Source organism: Neolamprologus multifasciatus, chromosome 6 (assembly GCF_963576455.1).
Source record: "Neolamprologus multifasciatus chromosome 6, fNeoMul1.2, whole genome shotgun sequence".
Classification (NCBI taxonomy): Eukaryota; Metazoa; Chordata; class Actinopteri; order Cichliformes; family Cichlidae; genus Neolamprologus; species Neolamprologus multifasciatus.
Window position 1 is genome coordinate 21,944,957 of NC_140444.1, and position 13,595 is coordinate 21,958,551.

Consider the following 13,595-nt stretch of genomic DNA (forward strand, 5'->3'; position numbering starts at 1 on the left):
GATTCAGTGCTTTGCAGTATTTCATGTTTCAGCTCTGTGTTCTGACACCCATGCTAATTTTTAGGTTGTAAATTGAAAGATTTGGGTCTAAAAATCATTCCTTGATGGAGTTAAATGTGATAGATTGTATTTTTAAGAAGCATTAGATTTACTGCTGATTTGCATGAACACTGTGAGGATGTTTCCCTGCTGGTCCTAATTATCATGCTATCCTCTGAAAAGGACAAACTACACCCCCAGATATTTACATGTTGTACTACTATCAGTCAGTAAAGTCTTGTTGTACCCACTGTCTCTTTCAGCCTTTGTAATCTGCTTCAGCTCCAGATGATCGTTTGTTTGCATTCCCTGCCTACGATGTAAAAAAAAAACAAAAAAACAAAAAAAACCCTCCTGTTTTTAAACTGTGAGATTATGATCTGATCAACAGAGAGATACCACCACAGACAAAAAAAGTATCAGCTGTCTGATGAGTTTAACTCACTTTTAATGTAGACAGGTTTTTCTTTTACTTGACTGCTGATTCGTCGCAAACAAATGCTGCAGGCCGAAATACTGATGACCTAAGTAACAAGAAAGAAGTAATCAAGGAAAGTTATCTCAAATGTTCTGCTTTGATGACAAAACAACCAGAAGCTAAAAGCTCCTGCTAAGCACATAAATTTCAAAGCATTTTTAGATTAGACAAGCCATGCGGTAAAGATGCTTTGAGGCGGCAGAGAGATGAAAGATATCCAAGTGGCACAGCTTGTAAACTGAAAATTTTAGTGGATTGAGACAGCAGCAGATAGAATTTCATTTACCTCATTCTCAAACAGCTAAACACTATTAGCCAGCTCCCTGTGAAAACTCAATAAGCTACCTCAAAGCTGTTTTTTTTGTCACCTTCAAGTTGCCTTAATACTGTTATTTTTTTCCCCTTTAGCCAAACTCATACAGACTTTACTACGCCCACAAGGCCTATCACATTTACTCCCCTTGATATCTGTTCTATGAAGGGCAGTTTGCCAGACACATTTATAGGTTTATATCATTTTGAAAAATTGCATCAACAGCTTTGAATGGTCCCCTTGAGAGATAGAAGGCAGATGAGTACCTGGCACTGAACCCCCTTTCCCCCCACTGTAATAAATTTGTCTGGTTTGTTAAACACTTCTATATAACAAGACAAAGGACACAACACACACTGGCTGTTTATTAAAGTTGAATTTAATGTTAAAATCTGTAACATTGTGCTATCAATTTTTCCTTTCATAGTGACTGATCTTTGCACTGGATTTCACCATCAGACAGAAGCTGCTAAACCACAAAATAGATGTGAATTATCGTAGCTGCAGGCACCAAAACTGACATAATGACAGAGAGTAGAATTAAGGTCTGTGCTGTGCAGAGATTATGTCTGCAGAGAGTAATGTTTAGCATTACACATGCATTCATCAAATATAGTTTGACGTGCTTTTTAATCTCTGATTGCCAGCAAGTACATTGTTTCTCGTTCATTTTTTTTGTGCTAAGGTGGTAGCTCACTTCTCAAAATTGAGTAAGCTAATTTTTTACAAAAGGACATGTATAAATTATTGAAACTCTCGGGCTTACGTCGACACAGAAATTCATCACAATAATGAAAAGATTACGCAAGATGAGTAATAAAGCGCAAACAATCTTGTAACTGCAAAATCAAATGTTGCAATGTACTGTATGTGGCAAAGCAAACTGCACAAAACATTATTCTTGGATGCAGCACAGTAATAATCTTTTGTATAAACGAACAGTAATACTGAAAAGATTTCTGGCTATCTTTTGTAGTGGTTTTTTTTTTTTTACATTTAACACACTTCTTTTTAAAAAATGCAATAAGTCACAGCTACATTTCAACATAAGCATATTCTGTCACTTGTAAACACTCATAATGCAACAAAGAAGACCAATATACAATAAAGCTACAAGCAAATATATTAGTACTCACCACTGCAGAGCAATGAGAAATCTTTTGGAGGACTTTATATAAGAAATGTGATATCGAATTAGAAAGTTATTCATTCTCATATTAACAAATTACTTGACATTTACCAGGAATAATAATTAAGTGTTTAAAGTATAGTATACTGCTTTTACACCAGAAGAAAGAAAGAGACCCATGCTGAAAGAAACTTTAAAGACACAACAAACAATTAGTCACCGCTGAACAGAGAGAGGCACACAACCGTGCTGTACATTCAAACAAACACATTATTTACACATAGAAACAGCAAATGCTTGATTAATACGTCCAAAATATTTAACTATCCTCAATAAAAATGTTTGGACAACTTAAAAATGCAAAACACTAAAATGCACAGCATATATGTTTTCACATTCTTTGAAAATACTTTCATGAGTCTATTAACATTCAAATCTCTTTAGGATAATTAAGGACATTTGTGTTGTGTTTGTATGGCTGTACCTTATGGTTGATTTACAAAAAAATACGTTTTTTTTCTTTTCTATACTATGTGACAGCTAAATGTCTGTTCGCTATGTGTTAATCAACACGGAATATAAATGACAAAATACCAAAACTGTATTTAGCTTTGATCACAAAATCTTTTTTTTTATTCCAAAGCTCGGTATGTTCAATAGGAAACCAAAACTACGATTATGCTTGATTACCAAAACAAGTGACAAATCTAATCTCTTAACAGCAAAATCTATGAATAGACCAAAAATATGAAAATTTTCATGTCTGAGACTTGATGAATGCTGAGTCAGTGAGGATCTGCCACAGTATGCTTCCACTGTAAACTGTAAATGCAACAAACCAGAGGTTGTCGTACTGCCTTGATGTTTACACAAGCAATTTCCATGCAACACAGGGAAACAGCGTTAAAACAGCAGTGGCACCGGTAGCGGAACAATGCTATCCTTATATATTGCACGTCACCATGCAACTTCCTGTATTGTTTTCCTTTCACTTGACTGAAAAATATAAATAAAACAATGACGCCCTAGCTCCTAGATGGCTAGTTTGCGTTCAGTAAGCTCATTGAGCTGCCTGTTTATTGACATGGTGGAAATGAACTGGATTTCTCCTCTGGCTTATTGTAGGTCACCAGGAAACAGTTGCATAACCAAGAGTTACACACAGAGCCATGTAGTGCTAGAAAGAATTCAATCAGCAGCTGTTCCGCTGGTGACTCTCTGCAGCCACTCATCCTTTGTGTCACATGAAGTTCACAGCTGTTATGGGCTGAAATAAAAAACAGGCTTTTGATCTGATCTCCATCAGAACTGAATAATTTTATCATCAACTGAATGAGCTGTAGGACAGATGGCTGTTTAAATGTTTTTGTATCAAAGGGTGAACTTGAATGAACAAGAGTTAAACTTTTTGCTCTCAGTATTTCTATTTCTAAGCTAACCAAGCACCGTGCGCACTTTTTTGTACATCTGCGGTGTAATAATGCATGCGTATAAAGCTTTACACATGGAAATGTTTTGTGGTACACACACATCTGGAAATGCTCATGTTCAAGGGAATTCTTCAGGCTGAGCGCTGGGAGCGCTTCCATTATGCGTTTTCACAGCGGTGTCGCTGCAACCAGCAATCTCTGTGTGTCGAGAAGTGACGTAGCTTCTCTTCCTACCAGGCAGGGAATGCTTCCTTCCGGTGCCACCTACAGCGCTGCCATCACCTTCAGCAGGGTCATAAACTACCACCATGGTGTTATCCATCCGTGTCAGTGTGTACATACTGCTCTGGCGTGTTTGGGTTAGCCGCGTAGAGCGTAGTTCCAGCTCGTCGTAACTGGACACCTTAATAAAAGGGCACCAACGAAATGCTTGCTTGAAGCCTGCTCGAAACCTGTTGTAGTGAGAGAAAAACACATGACAAAAAAATGAGTTCATTTGTCATTTAATTGCCCTTTATTTCTGTTAAATCTTGCATAATTTCTTCTAATTGAAAAAGGGATCCTGAAACCTTTATATAGACAACCAGTAACTTTGATCTAAATGTGCAGTTAGTGGGTTAGTGTGTGTGGAAATGCAATATTATTTAGGAGGTAAGCAAAAAAAAGACTGTCTGAGATTTTGGTAGTGCATAGTTTTCTGAAATCTGCAATAAACCCAACTTCAGTTGCTTGACTGATTTCATAGGATGGCATCCACTTCTACATTTATGAACACACCCGGAGCAGTATGTCAGATTTCTGAATGTGCATTTTCTGAGGTCTAGAAAAGCAAAAATCCATCGCCCGCCTTTCTTTGGCATTAGGATATATTCTGACAACTAGCTACTGTGTAGCTAGCTCTTGTTTATGAGGGACTAAGCTAATGGCTCGTTTCTCTAACAGAGGAAATTTCCTCTCATAAGAAGCAAGTGGTCCCCTCCTTGGCTTGTAAATGAACCACCCTATGAGGTGAGGAAGGCATATAGCAAACTGCTTTCTGTATCACTTGGTTATTGTTGTTCTCATAAGCCAATTTGTGTCTCTGTGTTTTGAATGTTCTATTCTCAGTGACCGTGGTCGCAGGCTGGTCTGCAATGCATGAAGGAAATTGTTTTTCTGCATAGTGAGGTGCAGAACAGCTGGCTCTGTATCATCCACTCATCCATTCATCTGGAGAATGCTATCACTCTCTGAAGACTAAGTCACCAAAACCTTTAATAGAAATGCCTTTTTGGTCTATTTTTCATTTTTGAATTCATCTTTGGCAGAGTGGTGGCACCGTTGAGACAACTGTTTCTGTTTCTGGCACTGGAAAGTATCTCCACTTTCGACTGGGAGAAACTAGTATCAGCATCAGTATATGTGCTGTGCAGATTTAAATACCCTGTCATTTGAGTGGTAGGGGTTGTGGAGACAGCTGCTCCAAAGAGCCTCTGAGAAAACTGCCAAGAAGGTGATTTTTCTCCTTGGTGAAGAGAGTAATGAGGCCACTGAATTTGTACCTGAGAACTATAACTGTCCCAAGCCTGGACTGAGTGGTGGTAACACAAACATCCTCTAGTCCAACCCTCAGGTACCCAATGACCTATCACTTGCCGAAGCTGCTCTTGAGGCCTGTGGCCACGACTCAATGTGGCCACAAGTGGATCATGGTCATCAGTGATGAGAAGATCCGACAAACACATCATCACCCACCAATCTACACTGATGAGTTGCTTGCCCCAAGTTATGTGTCTAGAATGCCAAGGCTCACACTGGGTAAATGCAGGACAAGGTTGTCTGAGAGGCCAGTCAGTGTTGAAGCACCTTAGGACAGTGTCTGCATTTGGCTTAAGATTCAAGGGCAATTCTGATGAGTTTCAAGACACATATCACGCTCTGTATCTTATCGACACAGACACAGGGTCATGTCTTCATTTTCACCTTTGCCTTTAGTGGGAAGTGAAGTGGTGTCTGTCATTATTAGTAGGGATTGCTAGATGTGAAGCAGCAATGTAGTTGTCTGTTCTGCATTGTTGACCAGGTGTGGCTAGGATAGCAAATGTTATTTTGGAGGTAGCATTCACCCAGGCAACTAGTGGCAATAGTATTGCAACTGATATATTACTACTGAAACACAGCTACTTGAGTTAGCTAACAGTTAAGCATTAGCTAACTTCTTTATGATAAGTAGCTTCTGATACTTCTTGGATAGAGAAGCTTACATTGCATAGCTAACATTAGATAACACTGTAGGCCTTCCTAGTCATCATACAAATGCACTGAGGGAATGACAATCCCTTAACTGCTTTCATCTCAATATAAACAACAATCATTATGGGCGCCGGTTTAGCTCAGTCGGATGAGCAGGTGACCATATGCCGCGTGCCTTAAAGCGGCCACCCCGAGTTTGAGTCCGACCCATGGCCTCTTGCTGCATGCCTTCCCCTCTGTCTTTCCCTCCGCTTTCCTGTCAGTCTTCGCTGTGTCTATCCAATAAAGCCAATAAAGTTAAAATGCCAAAAAATATATTGAAAAATCAAATCATTATGTAACACGGGTGTAAAAGCCCTCCAATGAATTCCCTCATGCATCAGGTGCCTTTGCAAAATTAGTTGCACCACTTGTTGTCTCGTTAAGTAGCAATGCTAAATTAGCAACACTGTTGTTACCCACCTGCTGTTGAGGCAGGCAGTAGATGATGGGGTTGTACATGGTGGAACTCATTGCAAGCCACATGATCGACAGGTATACCTGCTGGATGTACTTCCATTTGCTCAGAAACTTGTTGAGACCTGTTGCAATGAAGTAAACATGGTATGGCAGCCAGCAGAGGGCAAACGTCACCACTACAACAATCATCATCTTAACCACCTGAAACAGAGAGAGTGCAAAATGATGAAAAGCATAGATGAATGACAATCATTTGAAAGAAGAATACGGTGCACATAACTTCAGTCCAAAAGCAGGCAAATGATACTTTTATTACTGTAATGCTGTAATAGGAAAGCAGGATAGCATGTTCCAGTTTTACTGATTTGATATCAATTCCACATCTGATCTCAATCTATAGCATGACTATCACACAAATACGTGAAACACCAAATAATTAGTACCAAAAATAACTCTTCTGCCAACTCTGTTATGGGAAAAGAGATACTAAATTTAACATTAAATGTCCCTGGATCAGACTGAGGCAATAACAAATCCTTAATTAGCCTTACTTCTGCTTTTTATACATAGAAATGGAGTAATGCTAATAATAATAATAACAATAATAATGTAATTCAGAATTTTTTCAACTGAAACATTTTATAAAATCATTTTGAATTTAATGACATTTGAAGAAAATCTGGAGAAATCTGTCATGAAGATCATTACATGGACTCAGGAACACTGTCTGTGAGCACAGTTCACAGATTAGCCATACATGAACATAATTTAGAAATGCTGTCATCTTCTCTGGACCAAACCTCATTGAAAATGGACTGAGGGAAAACTGTTCTGTGGTCAAACAAATCATAATTTTCTTCTTCTTCTTTTTTGGAAAATAGACTCAATGATAGGTTTGTAGCTTGAACCTATTCGCTGGAACGTTGAAGACAATATAATTACACAGCAAAGCAAGACACGAAGTAGGCAAAGTTCTTCATGTTTCTCGTGCACGGGAGAGAACCGGACAAACGCCATTCCTTCGCTTGACCCCAGTTGCTCTCGTCCGCTCCCCCGTAACACTGCTCTTTTATTGAGGTTACATAAATATGCATAGGTTCATTAACATATGATGTCTATATACAAACAAAGAGTACCTTGCCTGTGTGTGTGTGTGGGGGGGGGGGGTCAGAGTATGACCCCATAAAGACTTCCCTAAACCTGCTGGTCTGGAAGTCCAGCAGTTCATCTAAACAAAAGGCACTTAGACTAAAACAGATATAGCTACGTTTATCCTACCATAAAACAATAAGACAAGGTACGACCTCTCCCATGCTCCCAGAGTGTGGGTGTGGATGCCAGAACACTCTGGAATGCGCACAAAGCCTTTGCAGACTATTAAGGATCACACATCCTATCACTACACAATCGATTATACACCTCTACCAATCTAAACCTAATTATAAAACTCTAAGCATATATAAGTAGATATTTTCTAAGCATAAATGACAATCAACAATACAAAACCTAACACTCTGCATCCTCCAGACTAAAAACAAGAGACTCGTTATGACCATTCAGTTCAAAAGTCGTAATGGAATTGACGGCTTAATAGGCACCATCAATGCTGAGAGGTATTTATAGGTTTCAGAATAACATGTGCTTTTTTTCTAGGGAAGAAATTGGCAAAAAGACCTTTCAAATCCATATAGTACATCTATAACAGCACAACTTCATAGAAGAAACAGTCCAGGTGCTGAACTGCCTTGCCTGCAGTTCAGTTCTTTTTACAAACTGAAAACATTTGGAGCATCACAAAAATTTAAACAATGAGAAAGAATACCCAGGACCACTGAGCATCTAGGATTCTGTATCAGTCAAGTGTTTTAACACATGTTTATATTTCCCCCAGCATTCCAGTTTTTCTTTTCTCTTTATCCATCTCTGTTTTGTTGATGTGTTACGTCCCTTGCCTTCCTTGTTTCTGCTTCCTGTTTTATTTTGGTAATAATAATTATTTTAATAAATATTTGGTAATATTTGTCTTTTTTCCAGATAACTTCAGATCATTGAGCTATTGTTTTGTTTTGTTTTTTCATTTGCCTACAGCTTGGATATGATGCACTGTTTTATCTTTTGTAAGTTTATTAAATTCCCTTTGTTAACTGCATGCCTTTCCACTTTTGCGACATTCTGCATTTGGAACCATTTAAGAATTGGATCAAACCATATCAATATGTCAATTTTAAACATGCTACATTTATTGAAAAATAAAGGTTAATAAAAATCACGTCAGAAGAAAACCTACTTTTTTGCCTGACTGATGGCAGTTCAGGCAATTCTGAACTGCAGTGGATTGTATCTGGGTGGTTACCAGGAACAAAATCTCCAATACTTTGTTTTTTCAGAGAGAGGTTAGAGAGGCACCATGAGCAGAAAGCTTTGCAGATACAAAACAGACATGCCTGAGTCGTCTCCCTGAAATCTAAACAAAGTCTTGGAACCCTTTGTTTTGAGTATATGTTTTAAAAAGAAGTTTATGGCATAATACAAGCTATGCGGTAAACTTCACTAGGTGGCTGCTGAACAGGGTTGAAACACTTAGTTGCTGTTTTGTTTAATGACAGTGTCTACATTAAATGAAGGATGATACCCAAAAGGTATAATACAACTTAAACAAGTCAAGGAACGCCTTATGTGTGTAAGTATAAATGTTTCCAATTCATGTAAAATGATCTGTAGCGAAAGAATCCTCCAGCAGTGTAATTTATGGGGAAAAGCTGAGGGGAAGGTTTTGACTCCAAAGTTTATTTTAAACTAGATTATTTGTAGGACCTCTCTACATTTATAAAAGGCTGGACATTTTGTTTGTGTGCCACAGAGCCTTGAAAGGATGACAGAAGATAAAAGAGTGAGACATAGTTGCAACCATTGCTTGTATCCATTTTGATTTCGAAGGTGTTAACTGATGGTAACTACTACCATTTATATCTTATGGTCTATGCTGTTATTTATTTATTATTCATGTGCTTGTCCATCTTTTAGTTGTTTTTGACTTTCTTGCATTGCGTATGGAGCCAGTGTTCAAATCTATTTTCTTCCTTTAAAGATCTTTAAAACATACAGTCTTTTAGAATCATTGTCAATCTCTCTGTGTTTACCAGCATGTCTTCCGCCCCTCATCTTGAACTGGTTTGAGTTGGCAGATGGGTGCCCCTTCCTGAGCCTGGTTTTGTCAGAGATTTCTTCCTGTTAAAAGGAAGTTTTTCCTTGTCACTGTCTCCAACTTCTTGCTCACAGGAGGTCATGTGATCGTTGAGGTTTTCCTTGTATCATTTTAGGATCTTTACTTTACAATATAAAACATTAATTATATATATGAAGTAATTCACTTGAACTCAATTGAGATGAATTGAAATGCTTTCAGTGAACACTACAGGACCAGCTGTTAAAAATCTTGTTGCACTTTTTGATTTCTTGCAAATATACCTTGGAAGGCAAAGCCAAACAGGTACCTCTTCAGGCTAAACATGTTCATAACTTAACAGAACGACAGACACATTTGCTAAATTCTCTTAGGGTTTTGTTTAAATGGTCCATATTTGGACGGCCAGAAAACGTAATCACACGAACTTAAATATTTACTTTAAGAAGTATGCTTTAAATATAATAATGAACTATTATGTTAACAAACATAATATTAAAGGGGGAACAGAATATAAAGCATTTCTTTGAAGATTATGTATCTGTATTTACATTGGGCAACAAACAAAAGTACAAAAAAGCACCTTTTTGGTAAATGAGTATAGGACAGAGTTTGTTTTTCAAGCTTTTACAGTAAAATGTAGTCCACAGTGGTCAACATTTTGTGTGCAGTAAAAATAACCCACAGTCCCTTCCTTATGCAACTATGGTCCATAAACAATATTAAAAATGATATTCTGTGACGCACAAGAGACTGAAACAAATAATGGCTAGAGTGCAAAAGGTTTATTTCTACATACTCTACCTTGGCTGTTTTGGAGGTTATTGAAAGGAAAGAGAATATATGGGGACAAAGGGCTTATTCTGTCTAGCAGTGTACTCAAATGAGCTTTGAATTCAAAGTGACATCAGACAATATTAGAATGAAAAATTGAGGACAAACAGGGGCTCATACCTAAAATCATATGCTTTGTAACAGGCATGTTAAATTTAAGTGAAACCCAGCGAAAACAATAAGTAAGGTGTAACAACAATTATTTAAAACCGAGCTCACAGTATTGGCAGTAATTTAGCACCAGGCTACTTATAAAGGCAGCAACTGCAAGAGTAAAGAGAAAGTATTCAGTCTAATATTCAAGCAAGCGCTTTGGCAAGAGTGGGAAGGAAAAACTCCCTTTTAACAGAAAGGAACTTCTGGCAGAACCAGGATCAGGGAGGAGCATTTGGGGTGAGGGGAGGAAGACAAGACACATTTTCCTAAAGAAAAAAGGATTTCAGTCTAATACCAGTATTAAAAAAAAGTCATCTAAAACACACACACTCAACATAAACAACAACAAAAAACAAACAAACACACTTAGAGAAATTAGAGGCAGTAGTTCCATATTATTGTGTTCTGCGTGCTTGGTTTGATCCCAGGAGGAGACACAAATCCATCTGCATTGGAGGCCTACACTACGAAGCAGCATTTCATCTTATCCAGGTGACTTTGGGATTTGGGATTCCTCACCATGTACATGGATATGTAATTTATACGTGGAACAGGTTAAGTTCCAGATTAAAGATATTTTTTAACCCTACAAAAAAAAGAAAGAAAGAAAAAAATACAGTTTTGTTATTCTACTGTACAAGCAGTGACATTCATCTATTTGTACTTGTGGACTGTGTATCGCAGGTAGACTAAGCCTTTGAATTCTGTCTTTGTATTTATTCTTTACTCGCTCTCAGATCATTAAATAGTAGTATAAGTAACCTTAAATTTTTGTCCCCCCAGCCTCTGCTTTTTGCTGTCCTGGCTCAACACTGAGGTGTGCCCAAGCCACCTGAGAGACATGATCTCTCTTTAAATATTTTTATTGTGAAGTACAAATAACAATCACAAATTGTCCCATAGACTGACATTGCTTCCTTTTTACAGTTTTGGCATCAAAAAAAAAAAGGGAAAAACAAAGCTAACAACAACAACAGCAACAAAAAACAAAACAAATCCGAACAACAAAAACAGGAAAAAACAAAACGTACCAAAAAGGGCGATCAAAAAAAACAACAACAAAACAAACAAACAAAGAAAAAAAAACCCTCCTCCCTACACCCTTCCCTTATCCCAGAGTGCTATCAGCTTATTTTAAGCAATGGTGAAGTCCACATAATAACATTTGTTCATAATTTCCAGGTGGTCAATGAGCGGCCTCCAAATCTGATCGAAGTCCTCCAGTTTGTCATTTATAATGTAGCGGATCCTTTCCAGATGAAGAGTATCTGTCAATACCAGTGTTGGGTAAGTTACTTTAAAATAGTAACTTAGTTACATTACTAGTTACTTCTATCAAAAGTAACTCAGTTACTTCAAGTTACTCGTTACTTTCAAAGTAACTAGTTACTAGGGAAAGTAACTTTGGTTTTACTCAGAATTCTCTTGTTAATGTGTTGCTTCCATAACTTTGCCCGTCTTCTAGCTTGCTTACTTGCCACAAGTGCACTGTGCCACCTACCAATAGAAAGGAAAAGATAATGTGCATATTTCCACGAGAGAAATCCCACGCCTGGACCGTCATTGACTGCTGCCATGATTCTAGCCTACGTCACAGCGTCATGTGTACCTTTTACATCCAACATGAAAACTGCAGTCGTGGTGCTTTGATTGTACTCAGAACTCGGAAATTCTGCCTTCTGAATAGGAAGATGTAGGTAACACCAGACTGCAGATGAGCTGCATACAGGGCTGGACAGGGACAAAAAATCGGCCCGGGCATTTTGACTAGAGACTGGCCCACCATTATAGGAAAAATCATAAAGCCTTTGAATGAAAACAAACGCTGTTGTGACAGTGATGTTCACTGTTTTGATGGTATATATGCATCGATCTATCAATCGTTTGTTGTAAGATTCAGATAATTATTTTTTAAAAGCTAGACATTTTAAATGAGAATAAGAAAGAAAAGTATTTCTTTGTGCCCACCTCTCCCTGTTAATGCCCTACTTGGCCCCCCTGGCAAAACTTTGCTAGATCCGCACCTGCACAGTTACCAGCTGTCAGTTACCTAAAAAAGGATCCTGGGGTTATCTGTCTCTCAGAAACAGTTCATAACTTCCCTTCAACTCATTTATGTCACCTAAAAGGTAAACCTGTTTCTCCATCACCTGTTCAGCTCTGATGATTCAGTAAGGACATCTCCTGGTTTCATCTTCATGTTTCCCTCTCACCAGATAACCAAACCGACATCATGACCAGCAGCTTTTTTGCAGCTGTGGCTCCAGCAAACATCAGCTGATACTAGAAATTAATATTAAATCAATTCTAACAACAGCTGATCAAGCTTAAACGTGCTGCTGTTGTTTAACGTGACATCGGCTGGTTTCCTCTTTCTGGCGCAAAGTGGGCGATAAACAAACAAGAGAGCCGATCAGCTGATCATTGATCAGTTTCATGATTGAAGTAGAAACAGGAGAGAGAGGGGAGAGAATGAAAGAAGAAGAGGCAGCTGTGCAGCAAAGACACAGAATAACTCCAGCTTTGTGCCTTTTTCATTGTAGCTGAATTACGGGACAAACTGTTCCTTTTCACCTCAATAAGAAACGCGTAATATTTTCTCTGAATACCAGACGGGACGGTTGGCAACTCTAATAACTTATGAACAAAATAAAGTTCAACATCATTAACTTCATAGCACCCACCCAGCTGTATAGAAACTCCGTCATGCTAGCTAGCACGCAGTACGGAAAAAGTCAGAATAACGAAAATAAACTCCACCTAAACTTGGTTTATATCTGACCCAGATAGACTGCAGGTCATAACTTCTTACCTGAAGTTCAGTTCACACTTGGACCAGCAGCCGCCTCGGGTCTCTTTTCCTTCTGCGTCTCCTTTCTCTCATCCACCTGCTGGCCTCCAACACTTGCTAATGTTACTGAATCGGTGGAAGCTCCGCGATAGCCACCCACACGAAGTAACGAGTAACGACCCTATCTAAATCCCAGTAACGACTAACGCGTTCCTGATTTTGGCATAATAACTAGTTACCGTGCTCGTTACCACAATAATAACGTAGTTACTGTAACGCGTTACTTAATAACGCGTTAGTCCCAACACTGGCAATACTGAAATCGAGGCTTCAAGGAGGGCACTTCTTTTCCCTTCCATAGGAGGAGAATCAGTCTCTTTGCACACATCAGGCATAGACAGGAGGGGAATCTGTGTGCTCTTAAGTTTTTTAGATTGTCCCGATAGTCCAATAAGAATCAAAATGGGTCAGGGTCTAACTGCACATCAAAAAGTTTGGAAAAAAAAGAAAAAACTGAAGCCCAAAAACTTTGTAATTTGGTACACATTAC

General features: G+C 38.4%; 1 protein-coding gene across 1 annotated transcript in view; it reads right to left on the reverse strand.

Moving 5' to 3' along the window:
- Positions 1-1,014: 1,014 nt before the first annotated feature.
- tacr3a (tachykinin receptor 3a) overlaps positions 1,015-13,595 on the reverse strand; it is a 29,013-nt gene continuing 16,432 nt past the window's right edge. The window contains 3 exon segments of the mRNA XM_085162977.1: positions 1,015-3,841; positions 6,084-6,097; positions 6,099-6,281. Coding sequence (XP_085019103.1) covers positions 3,508-3,841; positions 6,084-6,097; positions 6,099-6,281 — 531 coding nt within the window. The 3' untranslated portion in view covers positions 1,015-3,507.